Source organism: Mobula birostris, chromosome 17, assembly GCF_030028105.1.
Source record: "Mobula birostris isolate sMobBir1 chromosome 17, sMobBir1.hap1, whole genome shotgun sequence".
In the NCBI taxonomy this organism is placed as follows: domain Eukaryota; kingdom Metazoa; phylum Chordata; class Chondrichthyes; order Myliobatiformes; family Myliobatidae; genus Mobula; species Mobula birostris.
In genome coordinates, this window is record NC_092386.1 from 42,987,535 (window position 1) to 43,015,388 (window position 27,854).

The following is a 27,854-nucleotide window of genomic DNA, read 5'->3' on the forward strand; positions in this document are numbered from 1 at the left end:
GAGAGAGGCCACGATCAGGTTGTTGGAAGGGAATCAAAAGACTTCTTTGGGACAATGCGTCAGGAACTGTAGAGGAGGCTTGACTGAAAAGCGGAGCAGCGGAGACAATTTAGAAGTTAACAATATTTTACTAGTAACAAGTCACGAGGGGCCACAAGACAAGAGAGAACAGGTCCTTGACACAACAAGGTAAGCAAGTAAGTGAAGGCTAGGAGCACCTGGTTAATGAGTGAACAAGAATTGTGGATGCAAGCTATGTTTAAAGAGGCTGCAGGAGATGAGTTGGAATTGAGTGGCAGCTGTCTTCCGTTAGCTGGGAGGTGCCTGCGTGTTTTCATAATGTTACCCTCAGGTCATCGGTACATATACAAATAAAAATGCAAATTATTTGTTTAATACTTCACATCAAGATATATGTAGAGATCTTTATTAGCCCATTGTTTTTGGAAGAGCCAAATAGTCTCCTTCTCTCTTGTAATTTACATTCGCTGTATGATATGTCCCCACCTAATCCCTTACTCCTGCAATCATTTCTGGATTTGTCCTCACATCTCTAAATGAGTCCCCCGTAGACGTTAGCGTCCAGCATGCACACTGGCACTACTAGATACTGGAAAGTCACAATGGAAGTCAGTGTGCAATGTTCATTTGATGGCAACACTGCCATATTGAAGCTCAAAACTCCAATCATCATATTAAAGACCAGGAGGGACATCCTGTGCATGCTTTTAAAAAGATACCAACCATCTACAAGATGTTGTTTATTTCCAATTTATATTTTTTTCTGTAGCTGTAGTTTAGTCAGGGCCATAGGGAATAGTGTGACAAGTGCTGAAGGCATATTTCTGATTCAGATCTTCTCTATACGCCACTTGCAGCAATGGATGAAAATATTGGCAGATGTTCCCTTGAGACTGGACCCAGAGAATGAATAGAGCAGGGCACAATCCTGGAAGAGAATGGAAGAGCAGTGGGAGAAGTGTCTCAGCAAGAGGCACTCGGTGAACAATTCACATTCCCGAATCTCAGGAAAGCACAGTGTATAGGATGCTTGCAATTTGCACGTTCCCTTCAGAGTACTAATTTTTGCATCGCTACCTGTGCCATGCACCACTGAGGGTAGAAACAGGATGATTTGGCAGGTAAATGTGTGGCTGAGAAAATGGTGCAGGGGGAAGAGCTTCAGGTTCTTGGATCATTGGGATCTCTTCTGGGGGAGGTTTGACCTGTACAAAAGGTATGGGTTGCAGCTTAACCCAGGGGGGAATCAATGTTCTCATGCGTAGGTTTGTTGGAGATGTTGGGGGGGGGGTTTAATCTAATTTGGCAGTGGGGAGGGAAGCGGAATGAAGGGACTCAGGATAGGACAGATAGTAAAAAAGCAAAGATAGCTTGCAGTCAGGCTGTTAGAAAGGGCAGGCAGATGATAGGACAAAATTGCAGCCAGTAGGGTGAGTATCAGTGCATTAGGGATACAGAATCAAAAAGGGTAGCAACCTCAAAGTGTTATATCTCAATGCACAGAGTGTAAGAAATAAGGTGGATGATCTTGATGCATTTTTACGAATTGTTATGTATAATGTTATGGCCATCATTGAATCGTGGCTGAAGGACGGTTGTAGTTGGAGCTGAATGTCCAAGGATACACATTGTATTGGAGGGATAGGAGGGTGGGCAGAAAGGGTAGTGGGGCTCTGCTAGTAAAGAATGGCATCAAGTCATTAGAAAGATGTGACATAGGATCAAGAGATGTTGAATCCTTGTGGATTGAGTTGAGAAACTGCAAGGGTAAAGTGACCCTGATGGCAGTTATACACAGGCTATGTTATGTCAAAAGGGCAATGTTATGATAGTCATGGGAGATTTTAACATGCAGGTTGATTGGCAAAATCAAGTTTGTAATGGATCTCAAGAGAGTGAATTTGTTGAATGCCTACAAGATGGCTTTTTAGAGCAATTTGTCATTGAGCCCACTAGGGGATCAGCTATTCTGGATTGGGTGTTACATAATGAACCGGGGGCAGTTAGGGAGCTTAAAGTAAAGGAACCCTTAGGATGCTGTGATTGCAACATGATTGAGTTCAACTTGAAATTCGATAGGAAGAAAGTAAAGTCTGACATAGCAGTATTTCAGTGGAGTAAAAGAAATTACAGTGGTATGAGAGAGGAGTTGGCCAAAGTCAGTTGGAAGGAGATGCTGGCAGGGATGACAGCAGAGCAGCAATGGGTCGAGTTTCTGGAAAAAAAATGAGGAACGTGCAGGATGGATGTATTCCAAACAAAGAAATACTGAAATGACAAAATAGTGCAACGGTGGCTGACAAGCGAAGTCAAAGCTAATGTATAAGCAAAAGAGAGGTCTTGCAACCAAACAGAAATGAGAGGGAAGATAAAGGATTGAAAAGCTTTTAAAAACCTACAGAAAGCAACTAAAAGAATCGTAAGGAGGAAAAAGATGACATATAAAAGCAAACTAGCAAACAATATCAAGATGGATAGAAAAAGCTTTTTCTAGTACATAAAGAATAAAAGAGAGATGGGAGTGGATATAGGACTGCTAGAAAATGAGGCCGGAGAAATAACAATGGGGGACAAGGAGGTGGCAGATGAACTAAGTGATTATCTTTTATCAGTCTTCATCGTGGAAGACACTTTCAATGTGGCAGATGTTGTAGCGTGTGAGGGAAGAGAAGTGAGTGCAGTTATTATTACAAGGGAGAAGGTGCTCAAAAAGCTGTAGACTTAAAGGTACATAAGTTACCCAGACCAAATGATCTGTACTTTAGGGTTCTGAAAGAGGTATTGGTAGAGATTGTGAAGGCATTTGTAATGGTCTTTCAAGAAGCATTGGACTCTGGCATGGTTCAGTGGGACTGGGAAATTGCAAATGTCATTTCAATCTTTAAGAAATGTGGGAGGCAACAGAAAGGAAATTATAAAACCAATTAGCCTGACCTCAGTGGTTGGGAAGATGTTGGAGTCAATTGTTAAGGATAAGGTTATGGACCAAACTTGGTGACGCAGGACCAAACTCAGCATGGTTTCTTTAAGGGAAACTCTTGCCTGACAAACCTGTTGGAATTCTTTGAGGAGATTACAAGTAGGATAGATAAAGACGATGCAGTGGATTAGGTATATTTGGACTTTCAGAAGGCCTTTGACAAGGAGCCACACATGAGGTTGCTTATCAAGTTTAGCGCCCATGTTTTTTACAAGAAAGTTACTAGCATGGTCAGATCATTGGCTAATTGGTAGTAAGCAGTGGGTTGAAATAAAAGCATCCTTTTTTTGGTTGGCTGCCAGTGACTAATGGTGTTCTGCAGAGATTGGTGTTGGGACTGCTTCTTTTTAAGCTGTATAGCAATGATTTAGATGATGGAATAGATGGTTTTGTTGCCAAGTTTGCAGACGGTACAAAGATTGGTGGAGGGGCAGGTAGTGTTGAGGAAACAGGTAGGCTGCAGAAGGACTTGGACAGATTAGGAGAATGGGCAAGAAATTGGCAAATGAAATATAATGTTGAAAAATGAACGGACATGGACTTTGGTAGAAGAATAAATGTGCAGACTATTTTCTAAATGGGGAGAAAATCCAAAAATCTGAGATGCACAGGGACTTGGGAGTCCTTGTGCAGAATACCCTAGAGGTTAACTTGCAGGTTGGGTCAGTGGTGAGGTAGGGAAATGCAATGTTTGTATTCACTTCAAGAGGTCTAGAATGTAAGAGCAGGGGTATGATGCAGAGGCTTTATAAGGAACTGGTGAACCCTCACCTTGATTATTGTGAACAGTTTTCGGTTCCTTATCTAAGAAAAGATGTGCTGTCATTGGAGAGGGTTCAAAGGTGGTTCACAAGGATGGTTCCAGGAATGAAAGTGTTATTATATGAGGAACATTTGATGGCTCTGGGCCTGTACTCGCTGGAATTTAGAACGATGAAGGGTGTTCTCATTGAAACTTTTTTGAATGTTGAAAGACCTAGACTGAGTAGATGTGGAAAGGATGTTTCCCATGTTGAGGGAGTCTTGGACAAGAGGGCACAGCCTCAGGATAGGGGGGTGTCCATTTAAAACAGAGATGCAGAGAAATTTCTTTAGCCAGAGGGTGTTGAATTTGTGGTAATCATGAGGAATTCTGCAGATGTTCCTCGCCTGCTGCGTTCACCAGCAACTTTGATGTGTGTTGCTTGAATTTGTGGAATTTTTTACGACAGGCAGCTGTGGAGGCCAGGTCGCTGGGTGTTACTTGAGGTTGGGATTGATAGGTTCTTCACTGGGTACAGCATCAAAGGCTGTAGGGAGAAGGCTGGAGATTGGAGATGAGGAGAGAAAAGAAAGGATCCACCATGACTGGTAGGCAGAGAAAATTCAAAGGACCAAATGGCCTAATTCTGCTCCTATGGCTTATGGTCTTATGGTCATATATTCAATGCAAACTGAGATCCGCCTTCTGCAGCAGCCACAAATTTAAAAATAGAGCAGGGAGTAAATTGCAATGGCTATAAAGGTAACTATGGTAACAAACTTTTATTTGCTCTGTCTCCTTCTAGACTGGGACTGAAATGTTTGTTTCTGTTCCACTATTGCATATGAGACATTATTGGAGCTGTACTAAACAAGGCTAACTATGTTTTTTTAAGTACAGTAATATATTTGCAAGGAGAGTGAGGATACTGGAACTTTTATTGTTGCTATACCCGATGTTCTTGATGGTAGAGGTCATGGATTTGTGAAATACTATTGAGCAGCCAAAGTGAGTTACCCCTCAACTATCAGGCTCTTGAACCAGTGGGGATGACTTCATTCAACTTCTCTTGTCCCATCAGTGAACTGTTCCCACAGTCTGTTTACTCACTTCTAAGCACTCTTCATCTCATGTTCTTGATATTTATTGCTTATTTATTTATTTATTGTTATTGTTTCTTTTTTCTTCTTTTGTGTTTGCACAGTTTATTGTCTTTTGGATGTTGGTTGCTTGTCTGTCTTGTCGAGTGCGGTCTTTCATTGATTCTATTATGGTTCTTGGATTTACTAACCATGCCCGCAAGAAAACACATCCCAGGGTTGTATATGGTGACATAAATGTATGTAATTTGATAATATATTTACTATTGCTTTGAAGTTTGAACAGTGCATTGGGTGGATGGAATATTCTGAATGCTTAATTTTTTTTTTTGGTGGCATGGAGAGTGCATTTGCCCGTTGTACCAATTAGATAGGCTGTTTTGTTCTCTATATTGTTAAAGTTCTCAAGTGTCATGGGGGCTGTTCTCATCCAGGGAAATAGAGAGATGAATCCTGGTCGGTCCTGATGAAGGATCTCGGCTCAGAACATTAACTGTTTATTTATTTCCGTATACGCTGCCTAGTCAGCTGATCGGCTGATGTCTGCCAGCATTTTGTGTGAGTTACTCTGGATTTCCAGAATCTGCAGGATCTCTTTGTATTTATTAAATGGGGAGACATTGCTGCACTGTACAAAAGTATTAGTCACATATATATTTGCTAGAGTGCTTAAAGGCTTTGTCAGTATTTGTCAATGTGGAGTGGCGAGCGAGTTTGTAAATCTGGTGGAGCAAAGGATGTTGGGAATGGTGAGGGTGGAGCACGAGAGGAGGGGTGTGGGACGTACGACAGAGAAGGAGTGCCAGGGGAATGGTGGTCGCGCAGGTGCAGACACACCCAGCCCTGCACACTAGGCAAGGTCATTCGAATCCAAACAGTCAATTTATTGTTCATTACAGATTGTCTTTCTCGTGCTTCCTACTCTCTCCCCTCTCCCTTTCCATTTTCCAAACCATGATTCCCTCTCCCTGCCTCCTTCCACTTTCGGTTTAGAATCAGGTTTCTCATCACTTGCGTATGTCATGAAATTTGTTATTTTTTTGCAGCAGTGCAATACATAAAATTACTACCGTACTGTGCAAAATTCTTAGGTACCCAAGCCATATATTATGTACTGTATATATAAATGTGTGTGCCTAAGACTTTTGCATGGTACTGTAGACGGTAGAAAGGCTCTGGGAGGTCAGAGGTTGAATACTTGCTGCAAGATGACCAGTTTCTGACCTTGTGTAGATGACTGATGTAGTTAGATCTTGGTAGTAAAGGGGATTTAGTGATGATTATACCAGCCTCCGTTCGATATTCAGCCCAAGCCTATGTTGTCTAGGTCATGCTAGACATCGATTGATTCAAGCTGATTGAGAAAAGTCAGCAATGGGGATCTTGGATACTTTTCTGGCACAGCCTCAGAATACAAGGATATCCCTTTGGAATAGAGATGAAGGGGAATTTCTTTTGCTGGAGGGTGGTGAGTCTATGGAATTTATTGCCACAGATGGCTGTGGAGACCAAGTCAAGGGATATATTTAAAGCAGAGTTTGATGGGTTCTTGAGTAATTAGGGTGTCAAAGAAGGCAGGAGAATGGGGTTGTGAGGAATAATAAATCAGGCATGATCGAATGCTGGAGCAGATCCAAAGGGCCAAATGCTCTAATTCTTCTCCTGTGTCTTATGGTCTTATGGGATAAAATATGTTCTGAACCTGAGAACGTTCTGGCTTGTATGTGTCATATACAGTTTAAGTAGCCACTTAGCCACCAGCAATTCAATAGGTACATTTAATGTCAGAGAAATGTATGCAATATACATCCCAAAATTCATACCTTGTTATTTAAAAAAGTTATTTATAGCATAAATGAAACAAAACAATTAGTTATAACATTGTACCCTCATCTGATTATAAACTGGATGACATCAATCATTCTACTTTTTGTAATGGAAGTAAAATATAGCAAAAAAAAACTATTAATCAACATTGTCTGTCTGGATGAGTAAGATTCTCTCATTCCTACCTATTATGGCTCTAGGTGAAATCAACCCTTCTATAAACGGCAAATGATATTTGACTAGGAGGTGAAGATATGTGTACAGACTTAAATCAACTACAAATCGGCAGTCATCTCATTTAATGTTGAAGGGTTTCAAGTGACTTGATAGTTAGGCTAAATGGCCAATCTTGTCCCTATCTTCCCAGGTTCCTATGTCCTTCTAATGTACCATTAGTCGTAATGTAACTATATTTTACCCATGCCTGTCTCTTCAGATATAATTAAATCTACTTCAAAGAATCTGTTGCTGCTGTCCTTGTATTCTGAATCCATGTCACGTGTGCCTGTATCTTTGATCAACATAAGCCAATGTTCAAACAGTGTCATTTGTGTTATATGCAACGTACTTAGTTTTCGCAAAAAAAAGATTCTGATATGAAATCCAAAACACGAAATGTAAGTAAATAAAAAATATTATGTTTATTTAACCGGCATAAGACTCTGACCACGTTGATGGGCTTTGCTCAGATCTGTGTTTTGAGTTTCCAATTTTTTGGGTCAGTTGCCATTTCTGCAGAACAGTTTCAGAATTTTTTTAGTTTACACGTATGGGATTTAAGAACATGCTGTAGAAAATTAACAATACGCATGGGAATGCATTTATTACTAATTACACAAAGGATTCTTTCAAGTGTTTTGGTGGGGAAAATGTGCAGTTTAACTTTTAAAACACTCTTGTTATGTTGCTCTTGGAAGTTAATGAATATCTCATAAACTAGTATTTACATTTTAACTAGTAAAGATATCCTCTAAATTAAATCCATAATTTAACTTTCCAAAATTTACAGATCGATGGGTTAATTGATCTATGTTCTTCATATTAATGTGCAGGGAGGGTGTGGTTTTTGAAGAGTTTGCATTATGTATTTAACTCTAATATATGTAAAATATTTTTAGGTCCTTCTTCAGTAATTAGCACTGATGATGATTCAGCTAGTCCTTTGCATCATGTAACTAATGGCAGCAACACTCCGTCCTCTTCAGAAGGCGGACCTGATGCAGTTGTCATTGGAATGACAAAGATCCCTGTGATCGAAAATCCACAGTACTTCAGGAATTCTCACGGTTTACTCAAACCCGATACATGTGAGTACCAACATTCTGCAAAATGAAAATGGATGCATGCGTCTCTGCTGAATGGGAATTTTTGCCAGGCTGTGATGATTTTTTTCAGTGCAATTTACCTGAGATTAGTGAAATATAAGCGAAATAAAGGAAGATTTTTAACTACTATATCCACTAAAGATTCTAGTTTCAAAAGTATACAGTATTTTAGAAATGCGTAACCAATGGTAGGACCTTTAAAAGCATTGGTGTGCAGTGGGATCTTGGAGTCCAAGTCCATATTTTCCTATGCCGGAGATAAGGTGGTAAAGAAGGCATATGGCATGCTTGCCTTCACTGGCCAACCTGTTGAGTATAAGAGGCGGTAAGTCATGTTGCAACTATATAAAATGTTGGTTAGACTGCATCTGGAGTATTGTGTGCTGTTCTGGTCACTCCATTACAGAAGTACTGTGTGCTGTTTGGAAATGGTACAGATTCATGGGGGTACTGCCTAGGTTAGAGGATATGAGCTCCAGGGAGAGGTTGGACAAACTTGGGTTGTTTTCTCTGGAGCATTGGAGGCTGAGGGGAGTTTCTAAAATTATGAATGGCAGAGACAAGGCAGGCAGTCTCTTTCTCTCTGGGTAGCAATGTCAAGTGCTAGAGGACATGCTTTTTAGGTGCATGGGTTAAAGCTTAAAGGAGATATACAAGGCAAGTTTTTTACACAGATTGGTAGGTGCTTGAAATAGACTGCAAGGGCAGTGGTGGAAGCAGATATGATTGTGATGCAAAGAGGCTTTCAGATTGACACAAGAGAATGCATGGAATGGAAAGATATGAATTATGAACAGGCAAAAGATACTTAATTTAGGTTAGTATTGTGCTCGGTGCTGATACAATGAAGTGAAGGACCTGTCCTATATTGTACCACTCTCTTTTGCCTGTTCCAAACTTCTGTTCCGTTCACTAAACTGGCCACTTCCATAATTGAAATAATCACCATTCTGATGTTTCACTAGTTGTACACAATGGTATGTCATCAAGGAGACATTTAAAAACTAACCTAGTATTAGTGCGGAGAACAGCTCCAGCAGGACCGCAGAAATTTTGCTAGGTTGTAGACACACCAGCTTCTGAGCTTTCCTGAGAGTTAATCCATTTCTCATCCTAACCTGAAGGAGATTCTGGAATCTGCTAGTATTTTTACCAGCTAATTTTTGGTATATTGAAAATGGTAAAACAAGACTTGTGGCTCTATAAAACATGAAGTCTGGTAGTAAACATGGTAGTTCACAAATTTGGTACAATATAAAAAGGGCAGGGATAAGTAAATATGGACATTTTAGCATTTTTATTGTGCTGTAACATTCTTTTATTATAAAATGAGCCATGCAATCTAATTTGTCAATTTACTTTAATGCTCTGTTTTGAATACATTCAAATAAGCAAATGTGATACCAGACATGTTAGGAAATTCTGACATTGATGAAAAGACAGTTGTTGTTATCCTCTGATGCGTGCAAAACTCTGTCAGTGAAAGGCCGATTCAGGCTAAATTTTACTTCATGCTGCAGAATCAATCAACATTTATTTTGCTGGTATGTTACCATATATATTGTTATCCTTTTAGGCAACAACTTAATTTTTTTTTGTGTCATACCTATTTCTTTAATTTCTTTTGTTTTACTACTTGAAAGGTTTTCTCCCACAGTGGAATAATTCAAGAAACTGAGCAGGATGTTGTGCAACACCTGGTCTTAATTACCAAGGCAACAAAAGGATAGATTACTCCTTTTTAAAGGGGTAGCAGTATGTTGAATGTGTTTTTTTTTCATTTCTGATACAATGCTATTAAAAATAAACTCAAATATTTAGCATGGACCTAACTACTCTTGAACAGTTCAATAGAAGCTTTAGTAGTTCGACGTGTCCCATTGTTGTTTCTGTGTTTGTATCTGTCTATTCTGTTACACTACTGTTGAGATTAATATTGGGATAACCATGCTAGGGAAAATAAAAATCAGGCCAGAGAACAAGAACAAGAAAAAAATTCTCAGCAGGCTGAGACATCCAGAAATGTGCGTAAAATTTCCTTACTCTGGGAAAATCAATGTCCATTAGTATTTTTTTTCAGAGGTGTGTGAGCAAACACTGGACTACAACCATTAGCATTCCCCATGAACATTTCCTATTCACATGTTTAAACGATGTACTTTCTTGACAACTAGTATCAAGCTAACTGGATCAGAGTTCCCTACGTTTTTCTCCCTCTCCTATTGTGATTTTACATCTACTCTCTGAATTTCTGCCAGAATCTAGGGAACTTTAGAAAGTATCACTAGACATAGACAACATCAGCACTTGATGCAAGCTGAAAGGTCCAGTAGATTAGTCATTTCTAAAATTTTATTCACTACTTCTGTCTTTACTATTATGAATTGCTTTAAGTGCCTTACTGACATTGGCTCTCACTACCTCTGATGTTTATTTTGGCAGATATGAGATATTTGTTAATGACTTAGCTATTCCTATATTCATATTTATAAATTATCCCAGCTCAGCTGCTGATGGACTTACATTGGCTCCTGCTACAGATTTTTTTTTGCACAGCTGAGGAAGCTCTAATGAAAATGTTTTTTTAAGAATATATTTTATGTGGTTTTCTCTGGCTTTCTTTTAGTTTTCTTTATTACTTCGGGTTGGCTTCTAATATTTTACCAATCCTCGGATTTACTTTCTTTCTTCTCTATATTAGTCTCTTATTAACCTACTGTGAATGATATCTTTACCTACTCAAAAATGTATAAATTATGCAATGAAGTTTTTCTTCCTCAACTGAACATGCAATCATTGAAAGTTACACAATATTTCTATAAATGTCTGCTTTTCCTTATTTGTCGGCAAATGCTTCATTCTGATTTTCCACTTTCCACTTTCCATATCTATGTTGGTGGCTTCATTTAAATTGCAAATCAGGTATCTGATTGAATTGAATCTCTCTTGAACACAATGTAAAAATGTAATCATATTGTGATTACTCTTCCCTTTGAACCCAGAAACTTCTAACTCAGAGAAAAGAGTGCAGAATGCCCAGTCACAGTTAAATAAGCGTGCTGAAACATTTTGACCTTTGACCTCTCCAAGTCTCTAAAGCTTTTGTTAACTTTCAACTCCCAACAAGGACATGGCACCTTCTCTGTTCCATTTCAAACAATGATGATTCACTTTCTAACTCTTGCTCTCCAATTCACCTATACTCTGATCAGCATGAGCAGCCCCTCTCAAACTGCCCATGATGCCCACTGTTTGAAATGGTGGGAGATTTCAGACAAAATTCTACTGCAGATGGCAGCTTGAACTCCATATGTTCTTCAATAGGTCAAGCTAAGATCTACCAAAGTTTGTGTTATAGTTTGGATATCCTAGGTATTGTGCATTCATACTTTCTCAATTTATCTTGGATAAGAGTCATCACAAGCTTGTCATCCAGATAATGGATACTTTTGGTTTCATGAACTACAGGAACAAATATCAAACAGTACTTGATTGTTGATTTGAAGCTCTGTGATCACATCAACTTTAATCTCAGCCATAGTTATGACTTGCATTGTATCAGTTAGATGAACTTTGCATTCAATTAGTTTTCTACTGTTATGTCACTCTGTCACTTTAATGTGGCGAGTCTTCGGAGTTTCTGTGAAGAAAGCATTCAAGGCAGCATAGCGGTTACCATGACACCATTACAGCTCAGAGTTTGGAGTTAAATCATGGCATCTTCTGCAAAGAGGTTGGGTGACTTCCCCGTGGAATGCATGGGTTTTCCTGGGTATTCCATTTTCCACCCACAGTCCAAAGAGGCACTGGGTGGGTTAATTGGTCTGTGATTGGGTTAAAGTTAAATCAGGGTTGTCAGGAGTTGTGCCCCGAAAGGCCAGGAAGGCTTATTCCATGCTGTATCTTTAGATAACTAAATTAATACGACATAGCTTCCTATTAGATTTTTTTTTCTAGAAACAACACTTTTTTTGTGGTTTTGCCATGCTAAACAGCACAAAGAGCTTCAAACACTGGTACTTTTGAAGTGTAGTGACCATTATGAGGGTAAACACAATGACTATTTTGCAGCCCCACCACCCACAGCGGCCTACCTCTAAAATTAGAAACATGCTCCAAAGTACTCTTATAAATAAGTAGCTGTAAAAATGAAAAACAAAATAAAGCACAAGGTAATAGGTTGGGCGACTAATATCCTGGTGAGAGAATTTGAATTTTAAGCTGTGTTTCAAAGGAGGAGAAGGAGATGGAGGAATTTAATCAAGTGGCCAGACTTTTGTGAGAAATCGCAGGCAATTCAGGACCAGATACCAGGCAAGTTGTCAGTTAAGACAGAGGCAGTGGACACATTAAGAGTGGAGAAATGGAACTGCAGCTCAGTGAACATCCTGAGGTACATGTCATTTCGGTGGGCAAGATCACAAAGCGGCACGATGTAGATGAGAGGTGAAGAAGTTCAGAGGTGAGCTGAAAAGTACTTTCTGGTCTCTTAAATGGGCTGTGCTGTCAGTGTGGGAGTGGGAGGAGAAATTATTTCTGTAGATGTGGCCTGGGAAGTGTCAAAATGTACTCACTTAACTGCTGACAACTGTGTAACTTGTCAGTTTTCTTCACTGGGGTCCAGCAGGGGAATGTGAACTTGCAGGTTTTCTTCACAACTCACCACAAGAAAACCATAAAAATAATTTGGGTCATATTATTCCTGTTGCAGGAATGTTACCCAATCATTTTCAGTGGAAGAAAACATTTGTTACTTTGATCCATCAAAAAGTGTATTTAAACATGTTTACATTTGCTTTTACAAGTTTTGAGTTTCTTAAAAATGCAATATTTTTCATTCATAATTTAAACTGCCTTTGAATCTTTAAGGTCGGGGTCATTCAGAAACTGTCGCCAGCTAAAATAAGGGCTGTGGTTTTTCTGATTGCTAATTTATTTGCCTGTTCTCACTCCATCCTACCCATTCATCTTCCCAACCCACCCCCTTACTTTTCTATTGTGTCTCAGAGGGATTGGGTAGTTCAGGGCATTGGCAGCTGTTTGAAGAACTCAATTATAGCTAAAAGAGAGATAGAGGAAAGATAATACAGTGTATTCACAGTCACAAGGAACATTGGTGATAAAGTTAATCAGTCATTTAAATGTTGCAAGTGGGATAGTCCTTAACAGGAAATGTTGAGTTGTTTTATTCAAGGCTGAAATTGTTGGAATGTTTCAGTGTTTAAAGCTGAGATGACCAGATTCTTGGATACAAGGAAAATCAGGGAATGGTGGTAGGGGATGAGAATGAATGGGGCAGAAGATTAGTCATGTTCTTACTAAGAGACAGAGTAGCTCACAATGCTGTGTGCATTATGCCTACTTCTTTCTTTCAAGAGTTTGTTAGAAAAAGGCACAGTTTAGAGAGGCAACTGTTGTCAAGTAAACTAAGTCATTGGAGAGAAGTACTGGTAGATCTGAAGTAGTCTCTTCGTTCAACAAAATGAGACACAGTAGGCTTCATGTTGAGACTCTTTTTGGAGGAAATAGGCCTGCCTGACCCAACACTACATAGCACTTTATATTGCTAAAGATGAAAGAAAAATTCAGGACAATTCCATATTTACAATGCTTTCTTTGAGCTACACATCACACCCACATCTTCTCTTTCGCACCCATACTACAGACACCCAAATTCATAAAAAATAACAGATTTCAATCAGAATCATTGGTCTTCCAGTTAACTGTGGTGTCTTCCAATTAACTTTGTTCACAGTTCTTAGGAACCTATTGCTCAGGGTTGTGAGTTAGATTTAGTCCACAGTTCATATTCAAATCTGAAGAGTGGTGGCTGAAGTCAGTTGATGAAGTTATTTGCTATATGTGCTAACCCCAAAAAACACTGTAACAGCAACAACAGATTTAAGGAGTCACAACAAGTAGACGTTTAAGCACAATGAAAGACACACTGCAATGTAAGCTATCCAGGAATAGGAATAAAGCTGTCCCTCTCTCCCCAATTTTGATATTGTTATTCTCCCTTTTATAATCAAAATTCTCAGCAGTTTCTTGCTGAAAATTTCTATTGCTTTTGTAAGCAGTGGTAAGTGTAGTGCCTATCACATGGTTTTGAGACAGTAGAGAGTGTAGAATAGGAAGCTGTTCACTCAACATCACGACCACTCCTGGACTAAGGACAGACCTACCGAAGCAATTGAGGTGCGCTATGCAGATAACACTTTCACGTATATGCAACTGGCAGCCAAGCTCCAAATCTTCATTGACTTGTTCATGGAAGTATTTGAAAATCACTGGACTTCCACTGACCTAGACAATGCATCCTAATATTAAATGTCCACAACGAGACCTTAGAAAAGGAGACTTTCTGGAGTCTCCTCTCTGCCAAGACGGACATCGGTGATGAAATTTACCTTTACCTTTGGAGCTCCAGCATGGCTTTTGCTGCCTGAGGGAAATAATTTTTAAGACTAACACTTCAAACTCTTCACATGGCTCACAGCCTACTGAACAGAAGTGATCCTTACTTCCCTTTACGCTTCTGAAATGCGGACAACCTAAAAAAAGGCATGTGAGCTCTGGTGTCTCCATTAAACCATTCGTGTTCATTGTTAGGGTTGGTGTCCTCTCTTTGGGAAGGATCTCCAGCATTGTGGCTTTAATCACTCTCAATCAGTCTTGTTGAGGAGGCTGGGGCTTTTGCATGCCCGACACTGAAACAGACACTAATCCCGGCAAACTACAACTGTTAGCATAACCCTTTATAGCACCAGTGAATCAGTTCAATTCCAGCCACTATCTGTAAGACATTTGCATGTTCCAATAAAATAATTGTTTTAATTATTGGGACAGAATGGTAGTGCAACGGTTAGTGTTAATGCTATTACAGCATCAGCAATCAGGGTTTGATTCTCACTACTGCCTGCAAGGAGTTTGTACGTTTTCCCCAGGACCATTTGGTTGCCTCCAGTGTCTTCCCACATTCCAACGACTTATGGGCTAGTAGGCTAACTGGTCACATGGGTGTAATTGGGTGGTGTGGGTTTGTTAGGCTGGAAGAGCATGTTACTGTGCCGTGTTTCTAGATCAATGGATAAAACACAAACAAACAAACAAACAAATGAAGGAAACAAATCAAAGATATTCTCAAAGCCACCTGGAAAAAATGTAACATCTTCACTGACTCATGGGAATCACTGATCCCTAACCACTCAAATTAGAGAAAGAGCATTGAGATGACACAGAAGCCCAACTTACATGGTGGAAGGAGAGTACCAGACATATCCTTGCACAACTCTGATTGCTTCAACACAATTATAATGGCAGTGTAAGCTTTCTATGAACACACTGCATCTTCAGACTGTGGCAAGGCTAGGGTAAAAATCTGCATTATCCAGAGTCTGAAGGCTATCTAATTATTCCCTGTTTTAATATGCCAATAAGAGTGAGCTTGGCTTGATAAATTTGTCTGTAAAACATGTGGAGACAGTGGTATATAGAGCTGTTATTGATGATGAGAAGATAAAAGGAATTTCACTAACGTTGTGACTGCACAGCAGAAAGAACCAGTGCAAAGGCAATATTTTACACAAAATCAATTTATTACCTTAGTTCAAAAAAGTCCTCAGTTGCTTTTTAGAATACTCTGTTTTATTACTTTTGCTAGGAAAGTTCCAAATAAACTAAGAACTACTGCAGATTAATGAATTTTGAGAGAATAATGTTGACTGTAGGGAACAGTTTTGATCAATATCACCCTAATGTTCTTTAAACCCATTGTTAACAAATCAAAGGCAAAATATTCAAATTTTAGTTTCCTTCAAGTCATTGACTTATTTCTTATTGATGTACAGTTTTTCATAAACTCAGCTGTATTTCTTTATTTTCCTATAAATGCCTGCAAGAAAATGAATCTCAAGGTGGTATATGGTAACAAATATGCACTTTAATATTAAAGTTATTTTGACTTCGACTTTGAATGCACAACTCAAAAAATAATTGATTAAAAGCAGGCGTCTGTAATCGTTTTCTTGTTATGTGCTGCATTTTATTCTTGCAGCCACAGTTCTCCTGATCAGAAACATATGGTCCTGACTTTACACAGTGCAGAGGTCATGGTATTCACTGCCTCAGTGTGACTTTATTTTGAGGCTTATGATTGTAAGAGAGAGTAAATGCAGAAAGGAACTGTCAGTGATTTGGTACCCACATGAAATTGGACACCACGATTTTTCATCCATTGAAGAGTGAGTGGAGTCACAAAATTGACATTGACCTAGGTTCTATATCAAAGCATATCCACCCTCCCCCCAACGTTATTTCTCAACGGTCCAGCTGCCATTTCTTGTCCTTGAAGGTTGAATTCTTCATGTGTCCTGACTCATGTATTCAATGCTCTTGACTTCAATTTCTCCTCTGACTTTCATTCGATCTGCTCTTTCTCTTCCACATGGTGTTCATCTTCCTAATATCTTTGGACTAGGCATAAAATTGCTCCCTTATCTAGGTGAGCAGCTGCCATTTAGGTGGATTAGTTTGACCTGGATGACATTATCAGTACAAGGAGATGGTGAATGCTTTTCAGTTAAACCTTCTTGACTCTAAAGAACTAGGTGTTGAGTCCATAGGCATATGTTACCTTTCATGTGTCCTGCTTTTGTAACAAAACCCTCTTTGGGTGAGTCCTGCTGACAAGTGCCAACAATTCGAATCAGAGTCACTGGCTTTCACATCTTTAATTAGGACAAAGCTTAGAATTTAGAGATTATGAGGAAGAAGATAAGTTACTTAGCTTTTTAGTTCTTTCTACTGTTAGAACACAGACCAGGTCTGCATATGCAGGCTCTTTAGTCCACTTTCTAATTTATTTATTTAGAAATGCATTGAGAAACAAGATCTTCTAGCCCACTGAGCCACAACACCCAGCAACCCACCTAGTCAACCCTAACCTAATCACAGGGCAATTTAATTGACCAATTAACCTACTATAAGGTACATCTTTGGACTGTAGGAGGAAACCAAGCGCCTGGAGGAAAGCTATGCAGTCATGGGGAGAACGTACAAACTCCTTACAGAAGCACTCCAAGCTGTAATAGGGTCCTGCTGACCACTACGCTACCATGCGCTCCCATGTCCAACATTTCAACCTGCTCCAATATCAGTCTAACCCTTTCCTGCCACTCAGCCCTCCATTTTTCTTTCATCCATGTGCCTATCTAAGAGTCTCCTAAAACGTCCCGAATGTGTCTACCTCTACCACCATCCCCGCCAGTGCATTCCTTGCAAATTTCATTACCTGTGTAATAAACCTACCTCTGATATCCCACCTGTATTTTCCTCCAATCACCTTAAAAGTATGGCCTCTCATAATAGACATTGTTGCCCCAGGGAAAAAAATTTTGGCTGTCCACTGTGTCTATGCCTCTTATCATCTTTGATATCTTTAGCAAGTTGCCTCTTATCCTCCTTTGCTCCATGGAGTAAAGCCCTAGTTTGCTCAACCTTTCCTCATAGACATGATCTTTAATCTGTGCAGCATCCTGGCAAATCTCCTCTGCTCCCTACCTAAAGCCTCCTTTCTATAATGAGGTGACCATAACTGAACACAAATTGCCAAGTATGGTCTAACCAGAGTTGTATAGAGCTGCAACTTTACGTCACCCTTGAACTCAAACCCTCTGCCAATGAAGACCAATACGCTATGTGCCTTATTAACCATCCTATGAACTTGCGTGGCAACTTAGGGTGACTTGTGGATGTGGACCCCAGGATCCCTTTGTTCCTCCACTCTGCAAAGAATCCTGCTATTAACCCCCTATTCTGCCTTTAAATTTAACCATCCAAAATTAATTACTTCACACTTTTCCAGGTTGAGCTCCATCTGCCACTCTCAGCCCAGCTTTGCATCCCATTAACATCACATAGTCCACAACAACCTTCTTCACTATTCACAACACCACCAGCATTTATGTCATCTTCAAACTTATTAACCCACCCTTCTAGTTGCTCATTCACGTGATTTGTTAAAATCACAAAGAGCAGAGGTCCCCAGTCAAATCCCTGTGGAACATCCCTGGTCACTAACCTCCAGGCAGGATGCTCTCCATGTACTACCATCCTCTGCCTTCCATGGGCAAGCCAATACTGTACCCACACAGCCTAGATCCAATGCCTGCCATGAGGAACCTTATCAAATGGCTTACCAAAACCCACATCCGCTATACTACCTTCTTCAATGTGCTTTGTCACATCTTCAAAGAATTCAATCTGGCTCGTGAGGCATGGCCTGCCCCTCACAAAGCTTTAATGACTACCCCTAATCAGACTGGTTCAAATGCTTGTAAATTCTGTTTCTAAGAAGCCTCTCCAATAGTTTTCTCACCATTGAGTAAAGCCTCACTGGTCTATAATTCCTAGGGTTATCCCTTCTACCTTTCCTGAACAAAGGAATAACATTTGCCACCCTCCAATCTTCTGCGACTAGTCCTGTGGTCAGTGAGGACACAAAGATTATTGCCAGCAGCACAGCAACCTCTTCCCTCACTTCCTGTAGTAACCTGTCTGCCCCAGGGACTTATCTATCCCAATATTCTTCAAATGTTCCAACACTGCCTCTTCTTAATCTTGACATTTTCCAGCATGTTATGCTGTTCTACACTGTCCTCCCGTTCATCAAGATCCCTCTCACTAGTGAATACTGAAGCACGGTATTTACTAAGGGCTTCCACTTACTCCTTATTCTCTAGGCACATATTTCTTCTTTTTTCCACGATTGATGCTACCCACACTTTAGTCATCCCCCTATTCTTCACGGATGCGTAGAACACCCTTGGGGTTTTCCCTAATCCAACTCAGCAAGGCTTTCTCATGTCCCCTTCTAGCTCTCCTAGCTCCCTTCTGAAACTCCTTCTGACAGCCATTTAAGTCTCGAGAGCCCTGTCTGATCTTTGCTTCCTTAGCCTTAAAAATGCTTCCTTTTCCCTCGACCAGATGTTTCCTATCTCTTGTCAATCATGGTTCCTTCACCCTTCCATCCTTTCCCTGCCTCAATAGTACAAACCCATCCAGAATCCCATGCAAATTTTCCTGAAACAAACCACATTTAGAAACATAGAAAATAGGTGCAGGAGTAGGCCATTCGGTCCTTCGAGCCTGCACCACCATTCAGTACGATCATGGCTGATCATTCAACTCAGAACCCTGTACCTGCCTTCTCTCCATACCCCCTGATCCCTTTAGCCACGAGGGCCATATCTAACTCGCTCTTAAATATGGCCAATGAACTGGCCTCAACTGTTTCCTGTGGCAGAGAATTCCACAGATTAGCCACTCTCTGTGTGAAGAAGTTTTTCCTCATCTCGGTCCTAAAAGGCTTCTCCTTTATCTTTAAACTGTGACCTCTCATTCTGGAGGGTATTTCCCTGAAAACACCTGTTCCAAATTTACGCTCCCAAGTTCCAGCTTAATAGCATCATAATTATTCCTCCCACAATTAAATGCTTTTCTATCCTTGTCCAAGGCTATGCTAGGAGCAGGGAGTTGTAGTCACAGTCTTCGAAATTCTCACCCACCATGAGATCTGACACCTGACTTGGTTCATTGTCTAGTACTAGATCCAGCATGGCCCCTCCTCTCGACAGCTTATCCACATATCATGTTAGGAATCCTTCCTGTACACACCTACAAATTCTGCCCAACTAAACCTCTTGCACTAAGGGGGTGCCAATTAATTTGAGGGAATTTGCAGACAATGACAACAACACTTGATTTTGCACCTTTCTAAAATCTGCCCGCTGATCTGTTCCTCAGGGTCTGTATTGCTATTGAGGGGCCTGTAGAATACTGCCAGAAGAGTTTGAATTACAATTGCCTCAGGGTCTCAGGGTCTTTATTGTTATTTGGAGATCTGTAGAATACTGCCAGGAGAGTCTGTATTACTGTTGCCTCAGGGTCTCAGGGTCTGTATTGCTATTGAGTGGCCTGTGGAATACTGCCAATGGAATTATTGCTCCCTTCCTGTTTCTGACTTCCACCCACACTGACTCAATCGATGATTCCGACACAACGCTCTTCCTTTCTGTAACTGTGATGCTATTCCCGATTAGCAATGCCATTTCCCCACCTCTCCTTTAGCCTTTCTCCTTATCCCCTTTGAAACATCAAAATCCTGGAACGTCCAACATCTATTCTTGCCCTTGTTCCAGACAATTCTCCGTAATGGCCACAACATCATAGTTCCAGGTACTGATCTATGCACTGTTCATCACTCTTGTTTCTGATACTTCTTGCATTAAAATAAACACATCTCAACCTTTCTAACTGACTGCTTTTATGCCTTGTCTACTGCCTATCTTTCCTTACAGTCTCGGCACAAATTGAATCTTTACACCAACTGCTCCATCATCTGACCTATCACTCTGGTCCCCATTTCCCTCCCAACCTTGACAAACCCGACCCAACAGCTGTAGCAAACCTGCCCACAAAGACATTGGCCCCTCTTGAGTTCAGGAATAAACTTTCCCTTTTGTACAGGTCGTACCTTTCCCAGAAGATGTCGCAGTGATGCACATATCTGGAACTCTGCCCCTTGGACCAGTTTGTAACCACACAATCATCTACCACACCATTCACATTCTTACTTCCACTGGTGTGTGGCACAGGCAGCAATCCAGAGATTACCACCCTGGAGGTCCTGCTTTTTAGCTTCCCTTTATGTTTGATCTTCAGGACCTCATCCCCTTTCCTAGCAATAGTGCTGGTACCGATATATACCATGACTTCTGACTTCTCTCCCTCCTCTTCAGAATGCTGTGGATGTATCTGGGGTTTATTTATTTAGAGATACGGTGTGGAGCTAAATGGTCCACACTGCCCAGAGACCTACCTTTTTAACCCTAGATGAATCACAGGACGATTTACAATGACCAATTAACCGACTAACCGGAACATCTTTGGAATGTGGGAGGAAACCGGAGCACCCGGGGAAATCCATGCACTCACGGGAAGGACGTACAAACTTCTTACAATGGACGCTGGAACTGAACTCCAAACTCCAATGTCCTATGCTGCGGTAGCGTCATGCTAACCACTATGCTCCCATTGCACCCCATGATGTCCCTGAGCCTGGCACCTGGGAGGCCACATACCATCCAGGAGTCTCTTTCATGCCCATGTGATCTCCTGTCTGTTCCCCTAACTGTTGAATCTCCTAGCAACACCACTTTTCTTCCCCTTCTGCTTCTGAGCCACAGTGTCAGTGACCTGGTTGTTGGTAGGTCATTTCTCCCTACTCCTGCCAACAGCATCCAAAGTGCTATACTCGGTTTTGAGGGGGACAACCACAAGGATACTGTGCACTTTCTGCTTATTTCCTTTCTCTCCCCTGACAGTCACCCAGCTACCTGTCACCTGCAACTTAGGTGTGACTACCACTTTGTAGCTCCTACCTATCAACTTCTCATCCTTCCAGGTGATCTGTAGCTCATCCAGCTCCAGTCTAGTTCCCTAATATTGTCAGTGAGGAGCTGAAGGCAGTTGCATTTCTCATTGGTACAGTTATCAATGACACTAGAGATCACCCTGACTTTCCACATCATGCAAGAGGAGCACACCACTGCCTGGGGTTCCATTCTCGCGACTCCTCCTGCAGATCTTGCTATTTAATTAACTTTAGTTTTCAATATATTTATTTTGCTTGTCAATTAAATCCATCGTAGGTTTTTAAGTGGCCCCATACAGAAGAGATACGTTAAAGCTAAAAAAAAAGTCTTCCAGGTCCTGATAAAAGACAAAGCTCTACCACTGGTCTTGCGTCCCCCAAAAACCTACCAAACTGTTCGGGGAGAAGGGGGACAGAGCTTTAGAACTGACCCACTCAAGGTGCATTCGTTGCTGAAGCTTTGGTCTGCTTTGCTACCTATCCCTTGGTACATAGGTTATAGAATCATATAGGTATAGAGTCATAAAGGAAAAAGAAACAGACCTTTGTGTCTCTGCCAACCTTCAACATTAATCTCTATTACAAACACTGATCCATAATTTTCAATGCCTTGGTGATTCAAGCCCTCATGCAGATGCTTCTTAAAAGGCTGTGAGGTTGACTTTCTGTATACACTTCAGCTGATTGCTGAATGATGACTTGGGGCAGTAAGCTGGGTCCAGCCAGATGGAGACACAAGAGATAGCAGATGCTGGAAATTGGAGCAACACACAAGGAATTGGAGGAACTCAGGCAGTATCTATTGAGTGAGATGGACGGTTGATGTTTTGGATTAAGATCCTGCTTCTGGACTGTCCCTCCCCGTCCAAAGATGCTGCTGGGTCCGTTGAGTTCTTCCAGCTGTCTAGGTGTTGAGTAACGCAGGATTTGGATTAATAATGTTGATAGCATTCAGCTTTCCAATTCTCTGAAATATTGATGCTAGCAGAACTCAGTATCAATGTTGTGTTTCGATCTAGGAAGGAAGTGCTTGTGTATTAATATTACCAGACAGTTGTGACGTAATCATAGAACATAAGAATATAAATAGATGCAATCGTAGATAACTCAGCTCTTCATGCCTAATCCATTAGTTCAAAGATCTTTTAACTCAGCATCACTTTCCTGCACTGGCCCAATAAATTCTTAATAGATAAACACCTATCAATCTCTGTCTTGAATACACTTTAGTGCATGAACATCCATGAATCTCTTCTATAGCGTATTCCAAAAAATTACCATGCTCTTTTTGCCTCTGTCCTGAATGGGTAACCTTTATTCTGAGATTGTCACCTTCTGATTCTGTATCACCAGCTTGACAAACGTCAACATTTTACGCCTCTTATTAATTCTGTGTCACACCTTAATTCACTAAACTCAAGAGAGTGTAGGCACAGCCAACTTAATTTCTTCCTGAAGATTTACCAGGTGAAACTTTGTTGCACTTCCTTAATTGGAAGTAAATCCTTTCCTTTGTAAGGAGACCAGACTTATAAACAATATGGCAGATATGGTCTTACATTGGCTGTGCATAATTGGTCCAAAGCAATGCTACTCTTATTCTTAAATCATCTTTCAATAAAGACATTATACCATTTTCTTTTCTAATTATTAGCTGCAGCTGCATACTAAACTTGCAGGATTCATGAACAAGGATTTGCAGATCCCACTGAACACTAACCTTTTTCAATTTCCTATCATTCAACTTTCTACTTTCTCAATCAAAGTGGATGACCTTACATTTTTCCGTGCTGTATTCAGACTACCACTCACTTAGCTGGTCCACAACCCTCTGAGGCCTCTCAGCATCTTCCCCACATCTCACACTGTCATCTGGCCTTGTAATGGGATCTGAACCCATAGTCATCCGAGAGAAGTCATACCAATGGAACAACTCAGAAAGGTATATTTTAAGAGATAGATGGTTGAGCATCATTGATCATAAATTTCAAGAAGTTTGCTAATATGTTTAAGATATACTTGCATGTCATTATTCAATATGACTAATTATACAGATGCGGACACGATGGCCCAAAGCAGTAAGTTCTTTAAAACCATATCAAATGGTTCAGCTTTATACATGCTGCTACTTGCTTCCTCCAAAAACTCTGACAGATTTGATTTCCCTTTCATACATCACGTTGATTCTGCCTGACCTTATCATTATTTCCCAAGTGCCTTGCTACCACTTCCTCTCTAATAGATTCCAGCATTTCCCCTTCTAGTGACATCAGGCTAACTGCGTACAGTTATCTGTTCCCTCTGTCCTTTTTTAAATTATAGGCTTATTTTGCTGCCTTTATTCCTTGGGAACTGTTCCAGAATAACGCATCCACTTCTATATAAACTCCTCCTTTCCCTCGGATGAAGATTCTCAGGTTGTGGGAATTTATTAACCCAGTATGCCCATTAAATCTTCCCATACTAGTTTTTCACAAATATTAATTTCTTCAAGCTCCTCAATTAGTCTGATCTGGTAGATCTTCACTATTTCCAGGGATTTTCTGTGACTTCATCTGCGAATGCAGACATTCAGTAAAATGTTATTTCAATTGGTTCTGCTATGGAAACATGGAAAGGAAATTGCCTTTTAAACGCACGAGAGCGCATAGGCCATCAACTTTTTGTTGTTGATGTTTCTGTAGCTGGCAATTTCCTCTTTACGAGGTCGAGTTGCTAGCTCGATGCTCAACCCAGCACGGATGGAAAGCGTGCCAGGGGAGCCGGCTGGATTCGAACTTGGGAGCCTTTGCACGAAAGTCCGGCACTGATGCCACTAGGCCACCAGCTGGCTTATGGAAACATGTATCCAAGGTTTTAAAGCAGCCCGGCGGAGGCTAATATAGTATTGTGTTCTTATAACAGTAAGTCATTTATATCGTCACTGAAGATGGTTCGCAAAGGATGATTTCTAGAGAAGCTCTTGCAGTAATGTCCCAAGATACAACAGGTCTCCAGTAAACACTTCCAGATTCCTAATTCCAGTCAGTGATAGGTTGTTCATTTGACTTTCATTGACTGAAGTTCTGATTGCGTTCCTTAATATCACTGTGTTGAATGGTACTTTGATGTCAAGGGCACTTGCAATCAATCTGGCATTTACTGGCATTGTCTCAGTGAGACAATTTATTACAAGGACATCTGTATTGAATCAGCTAGTCTGATGGGATGGTGATACCAGTAATATTTAAAGTACTATTTTCCTTGGAATATAATCCTACCCTTCCATCTTTGTTTTAAATTCTGTAAGTGGAAACCTTTTTTTTGGTACAAAAGGAAACCTCTTTTTTTCTAAGAACCAACAAAAATCAAGGGTAGATGCTTATTCTAAAATACGTAACAAAAATAAAAATGAAAAGATCAACTTGAAAACCAAACCTCAAGCATACTTTTAGCAAATAGGAAACATTGTGTGTGTGTGTGTGTGTGTGTGTGTGTGTGTGTGTGTTGAGGAGGGAGAACTCCTCTGGTGTATGTTTAAGCCTATTCAATATCTGGACACATGAAAGGAAATATGATAAACTGCCCTTGGTAATGGGTGAGGCAGTGTCTACAGCTCATTACCCAACAGGAAGTTGGAGCAGAATCTCGGTGATGTGGGCTCACTTTTGTTCTTTGTGGTAACTACACCACCCTTGATTCACCTTATCTGAACTGCTTGCCTGTGGACAAGTTTTCTAAGTCATCAGTGGGAATGCTGAATTCCTTGCTAACCCTAATGCTACATGAGAATTTTGTCCTTCTCGAATTGTGTTTATGACACATGAATTCCAATTTCCAAAGGTGGAGTCTCTGCCCATTCTCATATCAAATACCCCTATCAAAGTGAAACAATCTGTTGATTTGAGGTAGCATTGTCTTAGGCTTCATTATTGACATATAGTTTAAAGAGAAAAATATGTTTGTTTTTTGAGAAGACCCTTTAAATTCTCAAAAGCTAGGCAAATTATTTCATTTTTATGTTGAGACTTGCTGGTATGTCACTCCACTTTGAAATTCAAAATTAAAAATGTTGAGAAAAATATTTACTAGTAATGGTGGGAATATTCAGACTGAAAATATCAAACAAGTTTTCATTGAAAGTTGTTCACATTTTTTTCCAGTCTTTCCTAAAAATGTAATTAGGAAGTTGATATTTTTATTCAAGAGTAACCTATCTTCTTCAACCTGTAGGACAGCTGAGGGGAAAGGCCAGTTGCTGAACAGGTTAAAAATCAAATGCTGCAAATAAAAAAAGTTGGTAGAGTTAGTCTGCATTCCATTCTTGCTCATACAGGTAGTGAAATGATTAGTATAATAGAATATGTATCCATTAACTAGGACATTCTTGAATCTCCTGGCACTTATATTTAAAAAGAAAATATAATCTATAATCAGATTGTTCCATAATAGCTGCCTTTATAATTCTGCATAACATGCACTGATCTACTTACTGGGACTTTCATGCTAATTCTGGGCCATCCCATTCCTCTATGGTCTAAATGGTTGTGGCGATGGCAATGTCATTATTTCTGAGGTCTTCCACTTGGTCTTAATTGGAACAGCACAATGATAATGAACTGCCTCGGAAACATAACTAATTGATTCAGTATGAGAGGGTTAAATTAAAGTTGTTCAATCAGTTTATTATTGTCACATGTATCAAAGTACAGTGAAATATTCTTTATACGAGCCATCCATATAAATCATTTCATTCTAATAGTGCATTGAGGTAATAAAAGGGAAAGCAATAACAGAATGCAGAATATAGTGTACAGACAAGGTGTAATAGGTGAACAGTAAGGTGCAAGGCCATTTTAGAGACATAGAATTTGGATTTAAAAGAGTAGAACGATTATCATTGAAGTAATGAGGAGATCTCCAGAGAGCAGCTCGCTACAAGTCGCCATGTTCCAGCACAATTAATCCCCTGTTAATGTTAATTAACATTACAGAAAGCAAACCATTTGTCACCACTTTGACTGGGGTTTGCTGTTTTCGATGCAGCAGCTGTGGTTGTCATAAAGCTGAGGTATCATGTGAGAAGTGCATCCAGCTCTGACCTCAGATCGTCACTGAATCAGAATCAGAATCAGGTATTTTACCACAGAGATATTTCATGAAATTTGTTGTTTTGTGGCAGCATTACAGCCTAATACATAAAGTAACTAATAGTGCAAAAGGGGAATAGCAAGGTAATGTTCATGGGTTCATGGACCATTCAGAAATCTGATGACAGAAGGGAAGAAGCTGTTTCTAAAATGGGCTTCTTGACTCAAGACACCACCAGCTAGCCATTAGCATGATCTTTTTTATTTTCTATAGTATCTCTCAATCATGGAAGGAAGAACATGGTTCCTTCTGATTTTTGCAGCTAAATCCTCCTATTTAAAAAAAAAGTAATGATACATATTATAGTAACATTTAATATGTATACATTTTCCATTATATCTTGTCTTCCCATTTTAATACACATTTTGAATTTTGAAGCAATAAGCTATAAACTATTTCATAACCAACCTAGCTAAGAATATAATAAACATAAAATGTTATTTAAAAAAAATTTGCTGGACTGAAATGACATATCACAGTGAATGAAAGATCTAGCTAGTAATCCCAGCATGGAAAAGGCCATAGCTGTGGCTGATTTAGTAACTTGTCAGGTATTTTTATCACGTTTTGTGATGTCTATTAAAACATTTTCAGTCACTTTAAAATGAAGATTTTATTCATTTGGACCCCGCAATTTCAGAGCTGCAGAACAGATCACCACTCAGTGTAACACTTTGGTCAAGATTTGAGCTGTAGTCTACCCTGTTTTCTGCTGGTCCTTGGCTCTCATTAAGAATAGCAGGTCAGGGCCGGGGAGGAATGTACTTGCTGCTTCAACTGCTTGTTGACATATTTTTACTGCCTGTTTATAGACTATGTAAATATGAAATATTGAAGACCCTGAACCCTGCAGTGCTCAATTAATGCTATAATTATGAAATTGCTTAGGTCTTTAGGGAAGGAGAAATGCATAATATTGATGGAAACATACTCCAGCTTCATCAGAGCTGCAGACTAGCTATCTGAGCTATTTGCTTCTACTTTGTAAGATTGAAGCTTGAGGCCTGATTCTGGGATTGTGAGGACTGCAAATGGACCATACAAATCTCTCAGCCACAGAACTTAGGCTAAGGTTAGAACTGAGGTTTCAAACAAACAAGAGTAAATTGTTGTTTAACTTACTTATAAAAACATTGAAAGAAACCATTGTTTGATTCGTATTGTCTCTAAAGAGTAATTTATAGAAGCCGAATAACCAACTAAAATGTAGCAGGATATCTAAAGTTAAGGTGAAATCTAGATATTCATCTTTCCTACAAATTATTTTAGTAAATATTCTGGTGAATCTATTGTA

General features: G+C 39.9%; 1 protein-coding gene across 1 annotated transcript in view; it reads left to right on the forward strand.

The window, feature by feature from the left end:
• ntrk2a (neurotrophic tyrosine kinase, receptor, type 2a) overlaps positions 1–27,854 on the forward strand; it is a 231,463-nt gene that overhangs the window by 134,110 nt on the left and 69,499 nt on the right. Inside the window, exon 12 of the mRNA XM_072281087.1 lies at positions 7,789–7,977. Within this exon, the coding sequence (XP_072137188.1) occupies positions 7,789–7,977 (189 nt within the window). The remainder of the gene's footprint in view (positions 1–7,788; positions 7,978–27,854) is intronic.